This window comes from Pelophylax lessonae (genome assembly GCF_965119305.1).
Source record: "Pelophylax lessonae genome assembly, chromosome: 1".
NCBI lineage: Eukaryota > Metazoa > Chordata > Amphibia > Anura > Ranidae > Pelophylax > Pelophylax lessonae.
The window spans coordinates 305,702,286-305,720,615 of record NC_138768.1 but is presented as its reverse complement, the minus strand read 5'-3'; the positions used below and the strand labels follow the sequence as shown (position 1 = coordinate 305,720,615).

Here is an 18,330-nt window from a genome sequence, read left to right as displayed (position 1 = left end):
CAATTTATAAAAGAGATGTCGAGATCTTTTTTTTTTTTTTTTTTCTAGGTGGTGTACAATTTCTTCTTTAATTTTGTCCTTTCTAGTTCTTTTCGGTTTCTACTTGGGGGGGGGGGGGGGAAGACAAGATTACTTAACCCCATTCTCAAATATTTTAAAGGTGGGTATTCATTGTTTTTTTCTAGTCAGGAAAGGTTTACCGACCCCTACATAGGAACTCCTGTGCTTACGGATTTGCATACTGAATTGCACTAGATGTATTGGTTTGATCATTTGGTAGTTAGGGTATTACAAGGAAAACATTTTTCTTGAAACTTTTATAGTCTTGATCCATGGCCCTTTTATGAAAATAGTGTTTTGTTCATTTGCTGAGTCTCCTTACGACAGCACAGGGGTAATTCTTTCTTTCGGGCGACCGGTTTCTAATCCCCACTAGTAGAGGTTCTATACACAACGTGGAACCTGACTAACGCGCTCTGCCATTATTTGACCTCCCTAACCTAGCCCTCAAGCCTTGTCCTGAGCTTCAACATACCTTTTTCCCCATTTCCTCCACAGCTGCAGTTCACCACTTGTCATCTCCAGAATAAGGCGTTTAGTCCGTCTTCGCCTGCCAAGGTCTCAACCTTGATATGGGGGAAACTATTGCCAAATTTATATCAAGGACAGTATAAATCCTCCTGTTCCCAGGGTTTCTTTGGTGCTTCCCCTTCCTTTACACCTATGATCCACAGCATCTTGGCACTTGCCCACCGTATTCAGTTATCTGCCATAGCTTATAGATATGACATGACATCACTTCCGGGTTTTTTAAATGGAGACCCGATCAGAGCCGAATGCGGCTTTGATCGGGTCTTCTCTTAGGCGGCCGTGCAGGTAGGACGGAGACCCGGGCGAGCTGCGGAAGGCGGTGGGAGACGTCCCCTCCCGCTCCTTGTAATGACAGCCAAGCAGCTTCTCAGCCGCATCGGTTGTCATTACAAGACAGCCGACCGTCGGCTATGAACGCTGGTACCGGGGTGATGCCTCTAGCTGCAGGCATCACTCCGGTACAAGCACTTTCTCGAAATATCGGTAATCTCAGGGGCCGATTAGGATATATCGGGGAAAGTGCATATCGGCCCCCGATATATCGTATATACAGCCACTTTGTTTTTTCTTGTCTTTTCCTTTACTTTCTTTTTAAGGCCTTCTTGACTTCTTGTTTTCTTCCTGTGGGCCTGTTATGGCTGAACTGTCATGTTGCCCATCTCTGGATGATTGTTGGGGACGTCCCATGAACTATGAATTGATTCCTGTACTGTACAATTAAAATAAGAGGAATTTTCCCAAACCTGTTAGTTCCATATCTTGGAGTACACTACAGGACACCGGGCCCTCCAGGACACCGGTCCCTCCCCTTATTTCTCTGTGATCTCTCTGTTGCTTGCTAACAAAATTGGAGCCTCATGGAGTGGATGGGGGTACTAAGGGGGTAGACTCTGCAAACTTTTTCCACTGTTAAATCACCTGAAGGTAGCAGCATGTGAGAAATGGTCTGTGAATAAAATCCTGTGTCCTGTACTACACGCCAAGATTCGGAATTCACAGGTATGTCAAAAGTCGTCTTTTTTTTTTTTTTATTTCTTCTCTCATCATTCCGGCATTTAATTTGAACCATGGCTGCTATTTTGTCACACACTCTATTATTTTTCAGGCTGCTTCTGTTGTTTTTGTGGGCAGACGATCCCAAACGAAGAGTGATCTCAGCAGGAAGATGTATGAGGAAGAGATTCAGGTGAACTTTGCATTTTCCCGCTTAAGTTACACATTTATGTGAACGCAGCATGCCTCCGTTTTTTCGCTAGTGCCCTAGAAGAAAGTACATCTTCTCTGCTCTGCGGGAAACAAACCTTTTCTACTTTTTCTGAAGCTGTTTTTTTCTTCTAGCAAGATTCTTGCAGTTGCTGCAGAGCCACTGGGGCTCATTTTTCTTTTTTTCCAGATTGACTGATCTTTAGCATAGCCTTAGGGCTCTTTCACACGGGCGGTCCGATCAGATCCGCCTGTCAGTTTTTTAGGCGGATCTGATTGGATGCCCATTCAGTACTATGGAGCAGCGGATGTCAGCGGTGACATGTCCGTTGACACCCGCTGCCATCCGCATCCGATCCTGTCCGTGAAATCCGGAGGGATGGAAATCCTATTTTCCATCAGTCCTGGGGATTGGATCGGATGAGAGCGGACAGGCGGTCCGCTCTCATCCGATTCCCCATAGAGAGCAGCGGGGGCTGTGACACTGCAAGCGAAGACGGAGCTGTCATCCGCCGGCTCAGCGGGGATCGCGGATCGATCCCCGCTGAGCAGCACGGATCAGCCTACGGAGGCGGACCGTGTGAAAGAGCCCTTAGAGGCCATACCCAGACCCTGCTGTCAGGAAGAAGCAGGGCCGAGCTGCCGGCCTGTGTTGTTCCCTTAAGTCTGTTAGGCTCCCTTCTAGACACTTTACAGGCTTTTTAGGTCCAATGATGTGATGCACCCAAGAAGGGGGGTGGGGGAGGGTATGTCCACTGGGAGAGCGAAATCTATATAGAGGGTATGTTCGCTGGATCCTGCTTAACTGCTCCAAGCATAACCTTTCCTTCTCCAGCAGCAGTTTTTTGGGGGCAATCCCTCACTCTATATTTGAGCCCCCTGCCTAAACACCTACCTGCTCTTGTCGGTGATCTAGCCCTGTGCCTGGCTGCAGGTCTCTTCTCTTTACTTCCAGGTCTCATAGGAGATTTAGGAAGCAGCAATTGCTGTCATCATTCAAATCCTGTGAGGAGGGAGCAGGGGTGTGGCTGAGTGGCAATGTGTGTCTGTGGATGCACACAGCTGGGCTCGGGACTGTGCCCACACATGTTCACCTGGCTTAATCTGGAGGCACAGGCAGGAAATTGGAAGCGGAGAGCACCAGCAGGGGAACTTCAGAAGAAGAGGGTAAGGGACTGTTCTGTGCAATACCAGACTTAATTAAAATAATAGTCTTTAAAACCACTTTAAAGGGTAACTCCACTTCCATGGAAAAGAAAATAGCAAATAAAATAATTTTAGCATATACAATGTCCCCACCAGATATATTGAAAATTAATGTTATTAAAAATGACCTTTCTCTGTTGCTCATTGACAGACGTATGATTCACAAGAACTGGGTTATGTTGTCTCCGCAGGAGCAGGACTAGGCAGAAAGGAAAAACGTTCTGGCTCCACCTTAGGGGCAGTCCCTGAGGGTATATCCTCCCTCTCTCTGCTACAAGGCATCAGTTTTTTTCTGTCTAGTCAGGAGTAAGGACCTAAGTTCCTTGCTGGGATCTTTTGGGTCCTGGCAAGATTTTTTCTTTAGAAAAAATATTTTTTAGGCAGTTTTCTCCAGTGTTTTTTTCCTGTGAGATCTTCAAGCAAATACGCCGGACTGGGCGACACTAGTGGTCACCCCAGCCGGCCTACGAGCGCGCGCAGACCATTGCATTGCGCTTGGTCGGCCGCGACACATTCAAGTAAGTATGCGGGGCCGGGCGACGGGCTGGATGTTGAGATCCAGTGGTCACCCCGGTTTCTGCCTACGAGCGCGTGCAGACCAGAGCTCCGCGCTGGGTCGGCCGCGACGGAGTCCCATTGGAGGGACTGACCTTGCGAGTTAAAAGTCTCGCTTGGACGCCAGGAACCAGAGAGTCGCGGCGTCCGGAGTGGTCCACAACCCCCCACCCCGGTGGAGAGGGTATTGTGAAGAGAGGGTGCCTGTCGGTTTGGTATGGTGAGTAAACGTTCCCTTTTTTTCCTCGTTATGAGGCAGTATGAATTATGGGCCCCTCCATACATGGTCAGTATATATCTGACACTAAAAGTCCCCCTTGTAAATACAGTATGTGTTTGGTGGGAAGTGGACTTGGTTTGAGAGCTAACACTCTACCCAGCAGACTGTAGTATTACAGCAGACATAGGAGGTATAATCCTACCTTAATTGTAGTGTACCTCCTGCAGATCGATAAACCGCCACTTAGCAGAGATGCAGGTGGATGTGCTGGGAAAAACGATTTTGGCGGTCCGCCGCCATTTTGCCGTAGACCGGGTGCATGTATGTCCTCAGGTCACGCCGGCCGCCATGTTTTTGGAGTCTATTGTCTCCTGTATGGGGGCGGCCATGTTTGATGAGCCCAGCTACCTCGTGGAGAGCTGGGAACGCCGGAAGGCGTACACAGGGGGCGGAGCCACGTCCTTCTACCCGGGAAAACGAACACAGCTCTTTCCAGTCTGTAAAAGACAGACGCTGACTGCAGTTGGTTGGAAACTTCTCTGCATCGGGTGGTGAGCCTTGGGGGTCCCTCTCTCTCTCTGTGGGGATCGAGAAGCAGGTACTCTGAGGGGCGCTATTGCGCTAGGGGGAGACACAAAAAAAAAAAAAAGGTATTTTTTTGTTTTTTCTGGCAGAGGTGTCCTGAATTAACATGGACCCTGCCACTCATGTATCTCCACCGGATCCCCTCGAGGTGTCTGCAGGATCCTCCAGCACCCCACTGACGGTTGAATCATTGTCGGCTATTATGGAAACTTTTGTGTCCCGGGTGGAAGTGGCTTGTCAGGGACAGGGCGCAAGAAAGCGACCCCCGCCTAACCCCTTATTATCTGAAACTTCGGATTCAGACTCTGAGCCTATTTCTGCAGTTGCAGGTACTTCATCTGGGATTGGTGTCTCGGGTACTGTCTCTTCAGACAGTGAGGAGGATGTTTCGGCATCAGCCATAGCCCGAGAGGAAGCGTTGGTAAACGCACTCATTGTATCTGTTCAAGACACCTTAAGATTACAGGGTATTCCGTCGGAAATAGCTGAAACTGAAATCCCCTTTGGGACTAAAAAACGCATCAAAGTAGCGAAGGTTTTTCCATTGCCCAAATGTTTTGGCAATCCAATCAAAGAAGAATGGAGTCTGCCAAAACGCACTTCTGCTATTTCTAAACGCATTAACAGGCGTTATCCGTTTGAGGAAACCCTCATTAAGAAATGGACAGAACCACCTGTGGTGGATTCACCAATTGCTAGATTGAATAAAGCCACGGTTATTCCTTTAGAAGACGCCCCGTCTTTTAAAGATCCAGTGGATCGCAAGATAGAAGCTATGTCTCGCACCATGTTTTCCTTGATTGGATCAGCTTTCAGACCAATAATTGCTATTGGACTGGTTTCGCAGACTGTAACTGAATGGACCAAGTGGTTGCGCCGGGACTTAGAAGAAGTCCCTCAGGCGGTATCAGATTTGTTGGAACAAATGATACAGGGGTTACAGTTTGTGTGTGATGCGGCGTTAGACTCCACTCCATTATTGGCGCGAGCATCAGTTTCAGCAGTGGTTCTCAGGCGTACACTGTGGCTAAAAGGTTGGTTAGCCGACCAAGGTTCCAAAAAAGCATTGGCTAATATCCCCTTTTTAGGAGAGCGTCTATTTGGAGCCAACTTAGATGAGATCATTAAGGATCTCACGGGAGGAAAGAGCACCTTTTTACCGCAAAATGTTAAAGGTAAAGGACCTCGTCAAAGACGAGGGCCTTCTTTCTCTGCTCACAAAAAGTTTTTTCGTCCCGCGGGTGAAAAAATTAAGTCCTCCAAAGCTCCTTCAGGAGGCTTCAGGGGACGTTGGTCGGGCAAGCAAAAGCCCGCCCCCTCCAGACCTGAAGATAAATCGTCCAAAGCCTGAAGGTGCGCCCCCACCCATAACTGGGGTGGGGGGACGTCTTCGCCGGTTCCCCGGATCCATGGCTTTCCAGAATCCCGGACAAGTGGGTTTGCGAAGTCATAAGGTCAGGGTACAAGATCGAGTTTCGATCTCTCCCACCGGCGCGATTCTTCCCTTCCAATATCCGACTATCCCCGGATCGTCTAGAAGATCTGCGGAGAACAGTCACGGATTTACTACAACAAGGAGTGGTAGTCCACGTTCCTTGGACAGAACGTTTTCAGGGGTTTTATTCAAACCTATTTACAATACCCAGGAAAGAGGGCAAAGTGCGTCCAATTCTGGACTTAAGGGCACTCAATTCCTTTCTCAACATAAGAAAATTCAAGATGGAATCCATTCGCACAGTAGCAGCCTTCCTGCATTCAGGGGATGTCCTAGCGTCCATAGACATCAAGGACGCCTATCTGCACATTCCCATTTTCGCAGGACATCAGCGATTTCTACGTTTTTCCGTAGAAGAGAACCACTATCAGTTTGTGGCGTTACCTTTCGGTCTCGCCACGGCTCCTCGGGTCTTCACGAAGGTGTTGGCCCCAATGTTGGCACTACTGCGCCAAAGAGGCATATCGATTCTAGGTTACCTAGACGATCTCCTGCTTCATGCAGAGTCTCCTCAGACCCTGCTACAAAACATAGAAATTACTATAATTTCTTTACAGGAATTCGGGTGGCTGGTGAACCAGCAAAAGTCATTTCTGGTTCCCACCCAGAGGCTCGAATATCTGGGTCTAATTCTAGACACGTTCAGGGCAAGAGTTTTCCTTCCGGTAGGGAAACTCCGGAAGATTCAATCAGCAGTCCAGTTGTTACTATCCAACAGCTGGTCTTCCCTTCGGACTTGCATGAGGGTTCTGGGGTTGATGGTGGCTTCCTTCGAAGCAGTCCCATTTGCCCAGTCCCATACCCGAATTCTTCAGCAAGAGATTCTTCTCAGATGGAATCGGAATCCGGAATCTCTGGACTATCGGATCCGATTGAGCAAACAGACCAGAGAGTCTCTGGTCTGGTGGCTTCAGTCTCCGATACTCAGCCAGGGAAAGTCATTTCTGTCAATATATTGGACGATAGTGACCACGGATGCCAGCCTATCCGGACGGGGAGGAATTCTCGGTCTGTTATCCGTTCAGGGACTTTGGTCCCCGGAAGAATCCAGGTTACCGATAAATGTGTTGGAACTGAGAGCGATCAGACTTTGTCTGATTCACTGGACCGAGCAGCTCCAGGGCAGCCCGGTTCGGATCCAGTTGGACAACGCCACGGCCGTGGCTTATGTCAATCACCAGGGGGGCACCAAGAGTGTCCGAGCGGCCAAAGAAGTGGCTTGCATTCTTCGCTGGGCGGAACGATTTGTTCCAGCTATCTCTGCGGTGTTCATTCCGGGGGTGGAAAATTGGCAGGCAGAGTATCTCAACCGTCAGACTCCGGATCAGGGGGAATGGTCCCTCCATCCAGAAGTTTTCCACCAGTTGTGCCTACGTTGGGGCACCTCGGATGTGGATCTGTTGGCATCACGATTCAACAGAAAAGTACAGAGATTCGTGGCTCGCTCCCGCGATCCTCTAGCAGAGACCGCAGACGCACTGGTCACCCCGTGGGGGCAATACCAGCTAATGTATGCCTTCCCTCCTCTTGGGTTACTGCCAAGACTTCTTCGCAGGATAGAGGAGGAAGGAATTCCAGTAATCCTGGTAGCTCCGGACTGGCCTCGTTGAGCTTGATACGCCGACTTGGTCAGACTGTTGGCGGACGTCCCGTGGAGACTTCCTCTCAGGGAGGATCTACTGTCTCAGGGACCGATCTTCCATCCTGCTTTACGATCGCTGGTTTTAAACGGCCTGGTTATTGAGACCCAGGTGCTGAAGGACAAGGGATTGTCAGCTTCAGTTATTCCTACTCTAGTTAAAACAAGGAAAGCGACTTCCAGAAAGATTATCATCGTACATGGAAGTCTTATATTGTGTGGTGTGAATCCCTTGGGTTCCATCTACATCTTTATTCGGTAGCCCGAATATTGGCTTTTCTGCAACAGGGAGTTGAGCAGAAGCTGGCCTTGAGTGTTATCAAGGGTCTGGTTTCAGCATTTGCTATCTTCTTTCAGAAGCCTTTGGCTACTCATTCCTTGGTGCGGAATTTCATCCAGGGGGTGCGACACCTGGTTCCGCCAGTGCACGCGCTGTTACCATCCTGGGATCTTAATTTGGTGCTGTCGGTTCTTCAGACACCTCCCTTTGAAAATATCAGGGAGATTCCCTTGCTTACTTTATCCCAGAAGGTGGCCTTCTTGGTGGCTATCACTTCTGCACGCAGGGTGTCAGAACTGGCTGCATTATCCTGTTGTTCCCCAGATTTGGTGGTTCATAGGGTTAAGGTTGTTCTTCATCCGAATCCATCCTTCCTTCCTAAGGTGGTTTCAAAGTTTCATTGAATGAGGACAGTGTATTGTCCTTCCTATGTCCTTAGCCCAATCATCCTCGAATTTGTATGGCATTCCTTGGATGTAGTTCGGGCGATCAGGATATATTTGAATACTACGGATTCAATTTGTAAGACGGATTCACTGTTTGTGATCACGGATGGCCCTAAGAAGGGGTTGCCTGTTCTGCTGCGACCATCTTTAGATGGACCAGACAGACGGTGGTATAGGCTTATTTTATCTAAGGGTCGGGATCCCCCGTTCCCTGTTAAGGCGCATTCTACTCGGGCGCTTAGAGTTTCCTGGACCTTCCGCCGTCAGGCGTCAGTGGTTCAGGTTTTTCAAGGCGACTGTTTAGTCGTCGGTTCATACCTTTACAATATTGTATAAGGTTTATGTGATGGCATCGTCAGATGCCTCTTCTGGCCGCAAGGTTCCTGCAGGCCACTGTTTGAGGAGACTGTTGGTCTACCTCGAGGATTTGTGGGGTAGGTCTCATCTGTTTACTCGATGAGTCCTTTGATACTTCTGGTTGGCTCCGGTTGGGCCTTCTAGATTGGATTTTGATTTCTGTCAATCCCACCCCTCATTTGTGGCACTGCTTCTGGATGTCCCAGTTCTTGTGAATCAAGAAGACTACGTCTGTCAATGAGCGACAGAGAAAATCGGATTTTTGTAAGATCTTACCGTAAAATCCTTTTCTCTTAGCTCATTGACAGACGTAGTACCCGCCCCTCTATCATTGAGTTGGGTTGGGTTAAATTCTCTGTTGCTGCTTTGTGACAGAACTGATGCCTTGTAGCAGAGAGAGGGAGGATATACCCTCTGGGACTGCCCCTAGGGTGGAGCCAGAACGTTTTTTCTTTCTGCCTAGTCCTACTCCTGCGGAGACAACATAACCCAGTTCTTGTGAATCAAGAAGACTACGTCTGTCAATGAGCTAAGAGAAAAGGATTTTACGGTAAGATCTTACAAAAATCCGATTTTTCCCCACTGTGTATATATATTGTGACATCGACACAATTCTAATCTTTTTTTGCTCTATACACCACCACAATGGATTTGAAATGAAACAAACAAGATGGGCTTTAACTATATATTATATATAATATATATATATATATATACGGATCAGGTCATGTCAGGCTGCGTCTCTTGATGGATCAGACAGACGGTGGTGAAGGCGTATTCTGTTAAGGGCAAGGTTCCTCCTTTCCGGCTCACTCTACGCGGGCGTTGAATGCCTCTTGGGCTTTCCGCCATCAGGCGTAAGTGATGCAGGTTTGCAAGGCGGCCACTTGGTCGTCTATACATACGTTCACCAAGTTTTACAGAGTGGATGTGTTCGCATTCTCGAATGTGTCCTTTGGCCGCAAGGTTTTACAGTCCGCCATTTAAGGAGCAGTCTACTTTTCCTTCTCCTTTATGGTTTTTCTACAATTGAGCCCCAGTCGTTGCTTGTTGGGCTCCATGTTATATAGTTGGCTATGTTAGCTGTGGGAATTGCATTCTTTTAAGTTTGTCCTTTCCCCCACCACTCAGTGGTCACTGCTTTTGGACGTCCCATCCGTCTGATTTAAAGCAGCAGCTACGTCCGTCATGAGCTGAACTCAAAGATCGAAGACTTTTTCTATGTACACAAAAGGCCTATTTCTCTCATATATTGTTCACAAATCTGGCTAAATCTGTGTTAGTATGCATTTCTCCTTTGCCGAGAATCCATCCACCTCACAGGTGTGGCATACCAACATGCTGATTAGACAGCATGATTATTACACAGGTGTGCCTTAGGCTGGCCACAATAAAGGCCACTCTTAAATGTGCAGTTTTACTGTATTGGAGGGTCCGAAAAACAGTCAGTATCTGGTGTGACCACCATTTGCCTTACATAGTGCAACACATCTCCTTTGCATAGAGTTGATCAGGTTGTTGATTGTGGCCTGTGGAATGTCTGTCCAATCCTCTTCAATGGCTGTGCGAAGTTGCTGGATATTGGCAGGACCTGGAACACGCTGTCATATACACCGATCCAGAGCATTCCAAACATGCTCAATGGGTGACATGTCCGGTGAGTATGCTGACCATGCAAGAACTGGAATGTTTTCAACTTCCAGGAATTGTTTACAGATCCTTGCATCATGGGGTCGTGCATTATTATGCTGCAACATGAGGTGATGGTTGTGGATGAATGGCACAACAATGGGCCTCAGGATCTCGTCACGGTATCTCTGTGCGTTCAAAATGCCATCAATAAAATGCACCTGTGTTCATTGTCCATAACATACGCCTGCCCATACCATAACCCCACCGCCACCATGGGCCACTCGATCCATAACATTGACATCAGAAAACCACTCACCCACACAACGCCATACATGCTGTCTGCCCTATACAGTGAAAACCAGGATTCATCTCTGAAGGGAACACCTCTCAAGTGCCAAACACCATCGAAAGTGAGCATTTGCCCACTCAAGTCGGTTACGGCGACAAACTGCAGTCAGGTCGAGACCCCGATGAGGACGACGAGCATGCAGATAAGCTTCCCTGACACGGTTTCTGACAGTTTGTGCAGAAATTCTTTGGTTATGCAAACCGATTGTTGCAGCAGCTGTCCGGGTGGCTGGTCTCAGACGATCTTGGAGGTGAAGATGCTGGATGTGGAGGTTCTGGGCTGGTGTGGTTACATGTGGTCTGTGGTTGTGAGGTCAGTTGGATGTAATGCCCAATTCTTTGAAACGCCTTTGGAGATGGCTTATGGTAGAGAAATAAACATTCAATTCACGGGCAACAGCTCTTGTGGACATTCCTGCAGTCAGCATGCCAGTTGCACGCTCCCTCAAAACACGTGGCATTGTGCTGTGTGATAAAACTGCAAGTTTAGAGTGGCCTTTTATTGTGCCCAGCCTAATGCACACCTGTGCAATAATCGTGCTGTCTAATCAGCATCTTGACATGCCACAACTGTGAGGTGGATGGATTATCTCGGAGAAGTGCGCACTAACACAGATTTAGACAGAATTGTGAACAATATTTGAGAGAAATAGGCCTTTTTGCATACATAGAAAAAGTATTAGATCTTTGAGTTCAGCTCATAAAAAAATGGAGGGAAAAACAAAAGTGTTGCGTTTTTATAATTTTGTTCAGTGTGTATACATGTGTGTATAGTCCCCCTGATAAAGTCCTGTTGTGACTAACTGCGTAGAGCGGAGCAGTGTGTTTACGTCATCGTGTCTAATCGGACACCATTGTTTTCTAGCCAGATGTTTTTGAGATAGGCGGAAACTTATTTTACCCATGCAAGTGTATTTCTCATTTAACCCCTTGCCGGCCACTGCACGACTATTTACTGCAGCAGTCAGCCCCCTACAGGCAAAACGACGTAGGGCTACGTAGCTCAGCCACAAGCCTCTAGGGGGCGAGCGCGCGCTCCCGCTCGTTCACTAACATCCCCGCGCGAGTGACCGGCGGCTCCGATGTCCGCCGGTCACTCGCGATCTCCCGCTGGAGAGGGAGAAAGACAGGCGGCTAATGTAAACAAAGCTGCCTGTCATTCTCCCTGGTGTACTGTAACTGCAGAGATCATACGATCCTGCTATGTAGGATCGTATGTCTCTGTGGTTACATCACAAGCCACGCCCCCCCACAGTTAGAATCACGCCCCTAGGGATACATTTAACCCACTGATCACCAATAAAGTTAACCCCTTCCCTGCCAGTGTCATTTTTACAGTAACAGTCCATATTTATAGCACTGATTACTGTAGTAATGTCACTGGTACCCCCAAAAGCATCAAAAATGTCAGTCAAGGGTCCGATCTGTCCGCCGCAATGTTGCAGTCCCGCAAAAAAAAAAAAATCGCAGATCGCCGCCATTACTAGTAAAAAACAATAAAAATGACATAAATCTTTCCCGTAGTTAGTAAACCCAATAACTTTTGCGCAAACCAATCAAAATACGCTTATTGCAATTTTTTTTTTACCAAACCTATGTAGCAGAAAACAAATTGGCCTAAAATGTTAAAAAATTTCGATTTTTACATTTTTTGGGGGGGGAATTTCATATAAAAAAAATGTGAAAAATATTGTTATTTTTTCAAAATTGTTGCTCTTTTTTTGTTTATAGCGCAAAAAGTAAAAATTGCACATGTGATCAAATACTACCAAAAGAAAGCTCTGTTTGTGGGGAAAAAGGATGTCAATTTCATTTGGGTACAGCGTCGCACGACCGCGCAATTGTCCGTTAAAGTCACGCAGTGCCGAATTGCAAAATAGGCCCTGGTCTTTGAGCAGCCAAATCCTCCGGGGCTTAAGTGGTTAATAAATAGTGATATTAAAAGGTTTTACTATGGCATTTTTCTGCTTACATATACCCTTGTGGCAGCTCTGGATGTCAAGTGGAGGTTGTTTTAAGGCTGTACCTACCCCTATTTAAAAGCTGCACACTGGAGTGTGGATATAAAAGGGGAAATCCCCAAAGCTTGCCAGACCTGCCTTTAATTAGGGGATCATGGCATTATGGTAAGCGTACATGTTGTCCATATGTCAGTGGTCGGCCTCTATGCTGAAGGGAACCTGTTGTGTTTCACCTGTGATTGTGATCAGAAGAATTACACTTTTACCTGTCAGAGGACTATTTTTTTTATGTGCACTTGGGACTATGCATCTTTTTTCACTTTTTAATTTGTCATATTGTTTGATTATGCTAATGGTTTGTAGTGCAGCACTTTGAATATTTGTTCTATTTTGGTGACCAATATCTCACTAATGTGTTTGCAGCTTGAACAATATTTTGGTAGTTGACACTAAGCACTGTATTTTTCCTTTTTGTTACTGACTAATATGATATGCCAAATACCCAGAACGAAACATGTTTTGGTACACATGCAGGGGACCCTTTGGGTGAAATATTGATCTGCAGAGCAATAGTGCTAGAACTTTCCTAGTATAGGCCCTTTAATGGGGGAACACCTTATTTGCAAATCCTTGGATAGTTTAAGTAGGTCACATAGAGCAAAAGTACCCTTTTTTGTCGTGAAAAGCAGGAAAAATCTTCTGAGGCTCTTTCTCTACTCCAGAGTTTCAGAAGAGTTCCTTTCATTTCCCCCAGACCTCCAAGGCAAAGCCAGGAACCTAATTTTAGTTTAATTCTGGACCCCTAAGTCCTCTAAATCCACAAGCAAGTTCTCATAATGAGAAGACACCCCCGCTTTTCAGAGTGGGAGGACATCTGTTGGTCTTTGCGCCCCTCTGGTCCCAGGATATTTCAGACTTTTGAAAGTTACTGCTACTTAGAAATTTCACCTCCTTTTCCAGGCAAGCATGGTTGGGTGCACAAACTGTGCTTCTCTCTGTGAGTAGTTTCACAGTCTCAAATGCCAGCACTCACCATTGTCCAAATTAGAAAAATATATTTTTAAATATCTAGGAATATACAGTACAGTTTTGGTCCAAAATGTATCTAGAAGCTACAGACAAGCAATTTGGGCTCTGCGTCCACCTCACTTCATGCTGCCAAACTTGCTAGTGCCCCCGCAAAGGTTGGTGGATATTCATGCTACTCTGGTGCAGTGCGCCTCTTAATGTGTCAAAGCCATTGTCCTGCAAAAAGAAGGGTGCTAGGGTTTCTACTCAAACTAAAGGTTCTGAACACCACCTTCTGGGTGAAAAATCTGTGCATGGATTTCCCTTAATCTAGGAGCCCTTCTGGCCTCTGTGGATGTCAAGGGTGCCTACTTGATGGTCCAACCTTCCCAGTTTGTTGCCCTTCAATTTGGCCTGTCCACTGGGCCTCCGGTCTTCATAAAGTGCTAACCCCTGTTTTTGCTTTGCTCTCAGGGAATCCCTCTAAAAGGGACATCTGGGCAACCTTCAGGGAAAAATCAGCTTTGGCTCTTGTCAGCCAACATCCAAGATACTGTGCAGATCCTAAGGAGATTCGGGTAGATTCTAAATCTCCAGAAATCTGTACAAGAATAGCCTCATCGCTTGGGATACCTGGGTCTGATCCTGAATACAACTATGTCCAAGATCTTCTTTCCCCTAGACCCCTGGACAAGCTCTTCATTTGGACTCACTAGTCCAGGGTTCTGGGCTTAATGGTAGCTTCCTTCAAAACAGTTCTATGTGCCGAATTTCGATCCAGATAATTGCAGCTCAACATTCAGGCAGCGTGGGACAAAAAGGTGCACTCTCTGGACCATTTCATATACCTGACTAGCAAAATCATGCTTGCCCTGGCATGGTGGGTAATGACTCCTGTGCTGGAGCCAGGAAAATCTTTCCTCCAATGGGTTTGGAAGATTCCTATGACAAATGCCAGCCTGTTGAACTCCTGGTACGAGGGACTTAGTTGTCAGAGTAAGCTCGTCTCTCAATCAAAATCCAGTGCTGGACCTCTTGTCCGTGAGGTTTTCTGACCAAGATTCAGTCAGACAACACCAGGACAGTGGCTTACCTCAACTATGGGGGAGGAAACAGAAGTTCCCATGGCTCAAAAAGAAGCTGATGTGATTCTGGATTTGTTGGAATTTTACATTCCAGCCCTGTCTGCCATGCACATCCCAGGCATTTAAAATTGGAAGGTCGACATTCATAAACGTTCAGACTCCAGAAAATGGACTTCTCACCCCAAGGTGCTTCAAAACCTCTGTTACAAGTGGGGGGATGCCAGCTATGGAACTTCTGGGTTCCAGTATAATCAATGGACTGAGAAGTTTTATCTTCAGGTCCAGGGATAATCTAGCTTTTGAAGTGGATGCTCTGATGACTCTGTGGGATCATTTTAACCTATTCTATGCATTTCCTCCTCTCAAACCTATTTCTTGCTAGCCCCAGGGTATTTGGATCTCATCAGGCTTATGGCAGACTCTCCATGGGCCCTCTCAGATCAGCTGGATCGTAGGTAAGGTTGGAACAAGACACAGGTCTAAAAAAAAAAAAAATATATACAATTCCAGCTGCATTGTATAGATTTTTTTAGGAATCTACAGTTCAGCTTTTTGTTATGTGGCAACATATCTATTGTACCGTATGTGCCAATGTTTATTACATCTGAATGCAAATGCAGTACACGTAAACATGCATGGTCAGTCTAATTCACAGCATCGGGAAATCACAGTGTTGTCTGCAGTTTGTTCTCTTTAAGAATGCATGCAAGTGCAGGTGAAGACCACTGGTATGAATAAAATCTGAAGCTTGCCAAAGATTTTCTGACTAAAGAAAACATATTTTTGCAAATGTTATTCTTTGGGCCTTAACAAAATAAACACACAAAGTATACAGGCAGTACAAAACCCACTGAAATGTTCTGTTGAAGGCTTCTCTGTGAAAGATCTGTATTAGATAAAACTGCCACATCGCCTTTTCTTCTCTGCCATTGCTGGTGCTGGCAATTTGCTGAAGGCCTCGACCAAACTGTTCTAATAGACTTATCCCAAACTAGTTATCAACAAAGTGTCCCATGATAAACACAAAAACTTTGCATGGGATTACAAAAAATAGACAACACTGATGTGTCATAGCACTTTTAGAAAAAGTGTGTTATGATAACTGAAACTTTGCTTTTTAACTAGTGCCTTTGTATACATAGCCAACACAAACGTTTTAGTTCAATTGTGCCCCAGTTTTCAACTGCTACATTAACTAGATTTTGATTATTATACAGGATTTATATAATGCTGGCAGTTTACACAGCACTTTACAACTAAGGGCAGAAGATAAAATTTCAATACAGTTTACTACAGTAGGAATCAGAGAGCCCTGTTTGTTAGAGCTTACTATTAATGTTTTTTTTTTTTTTCCAAAGCCCATATTTGTAGTCTACAGCAAGAATGGAGTCCTAACATTTTTGTTACTTCTGCTTCCTCAGGTATGGTACCAAGAACATGCCCGATCACTGAGAAGGAAAGTGGTGGAGTTGCAGCCTACACAGGGAGTGCTTCGACCTCGTTCCAGTACTGTTAACTAAGCATGTTCTCCACCTACTACTTGTATGACTATGCAATTTTAACTGTGCTCTGAGACCTTGTAACAAGAAAGCTAAGCCACGGGTGTGTAATGAGACATGCCTCCAGTGGAAGCCTTCCATTCTTGTGTGTTTGAAGAATCGTTAAAGGCTAACTCCACCTTTTGCACCATATTACACCCATATTTATTATGCAACATGTGAAGAGTACACTCACCCCCCAGTGACGGAATGCCAGTGGTTCTTCTCCCCCTCCGCTGCTATCACTTTTGAAATAGGCACGACTATGCGGGGTTCCACCTGCAAACCCAAGTCAATTATTCATAGAGATCTGTGAGTAAATTAATTAAAAGTCCCATCTGCCATTGCGGCAGACATGCTTTTTGTTCTCAATGAAACACAAGTGCAGTAATCATCTTACTCTTAGTCCATTGACAATTCCTCCAGCTCTCCAACCGAAAGTTTGTACCTTGGGACAGACAGGAAGTTGAAGGAAGAGTCTGCCACGGACTGCGGGTGCAATGCTTTGCAGGCTCCTGTGCAACAAAAAAATAAAAATATTTTTTTTCCTGCAAATATACAGTATGTGCATTTGGGTGGACTTAGCCTTTAAGTTGTCCTAGAAGATCATTTGAAGGACTAATTAACAAACATAATTCAGTATCATGACTTATGAAGGGTTTATAGGGACAGCATAAATTATTGCTAGCTTTATAGACAGGTCACATGGGCTTTGATTTGTTGAGTATATTTTACTTTGCTTTCATAATCCTACAAAATACATGGACCCTTTATAGCACAAGGGCATTCCTCCACTGAAGACAATCAGACCTAACCTCACGTGTTCCTGTGTTGGTCCCCACTTCAAACCCAATATGTAGCTCTCTCCAGCAGCGAAGATGAAGCACGTCAATATACAGATGCCTATATTTGTAACATATTAATAAATTTCTTTTATAATATCTTTTAATCTGTCATTATATTTGATTTGTGAAACGCAACCAGGTTGTATTCTGGCAGTTTAATTTATAATTCAAATCGGTTAGCAGTAAATACTGCTGCTGTGTATGATGCTGAGGCTGACTTGTACAACTGAAAATACTAGTTCCATGATGGTCACACAGATCTACTGGCCACAGCCCTTCCTGAGGCACTGACCTCAAACAAGTATGTTTATTAGCAGCTCTGACATTCATGATCAGCATAGCTGTCCCTAGTAAGTGTGTCTCAGAACAATGTGATGCCAGAGATTACAGGCAACGAAAATTTTCAGAAAGTGACCAACAATAGCAGCCTCTGCATTTTTCTAGTTTATGGTTTTGCTTTTAGTTCTACTTAAAAAGAAACATGGAGTTGAGAGGGATTACCACATCCGTCAATTCTATAGTGCGTTACCCTCTCTATTTGTAACGTTTACCACTATTATCAAAAGTCAAAGTAAAAGAAAATCCCAATTTCTCTATCGTTCATTGACAGACGCAGTTCTCTCTAATCCGTATCAGTAGGGTTATACTGCCCCCTATAGGAGTAGGACACTAGGCAGAAAAAAGTTCTGACTACGCCTATAGGTAGTCCCAGAGGGTACACCCTCTCTCTTCCTGCATAGGATGTCAGTTTTAATCTGCCTAGTCAGGAGTAAGGACCTAGTTTTATGTAGTTTTTTTTTTTAACTAGCCTTTTTTTCTCTGAACTTTTTTCCTGTGAGATCTTCAAGCAATTGCCGGGCTGGGCGACGGGTTGGATCCCTATATCCAGTGGTCACCCCAGTCTGGTCAGCGAGCGCGTGCAGGCCTTAACTCCATGCTGGGTCGCCTGCGACATAGTCCCACTGGACGGGGACTGGCCCTGCGAGTTAAATGTCTCACCAGGACACAAACGACAGGGTCTAGGCTTATGTCGCAGCGTTCCTATTTCGCCGACAACCCCACTCCGGTGGCGTGGGGTCCTGTCAGGAGATGGCGCCCGCCTGTGTTCCCGGTTAGGTGAGTAAACGTCCCCCCCGGCCGATTTCAGGGTGAATGCGCGCCCCCTCCCTGGGACGGTTGGACCCTCACACTCTTGGGTTTTCCTCTGTTGTGTTGTGACCCCCCTCTCCTCCCCCCTACCGCCCCCCTCCCACGTGGGGGACTGTTTGGGCCTACCTGAGGCTGGGGCCTAGTGTGCAGGCCGCATGGGGGGGGGCGCTCGGTCGATCGTGCGAGG

The 18,330-nt window shown here is 46.1% G+C and overlaps 1 protein-coding gene across 1 annotated transcript in view; it reads left to right on the top strand.

Annotated features, from left to right (window-relative positions):
* The window catches only part of TPCN1 (two pore segment channel 1), a 373,488-nt gene extending 357,145 nt beyond the window's left edge, over positions 1–16,343 (top strand). The window contains exons 26-27 of the mRNA XM_082257616.1: positions 1,697–1,777; positions 16,033–16,343. Coding sequence (XP_082113742.1) covers positions 1,697–1,777; positions 16,033–16,131 — 180 coding nt within the window. The 3' untranslated portion in view covers positions 16,132–16,343. The remainder of the gene's footprint in view (positions 1–1,696; positions 1,778–16,032) is intronic.
* Positions 16,344–18,330: the final 1,987 nt, after the last annotated feature.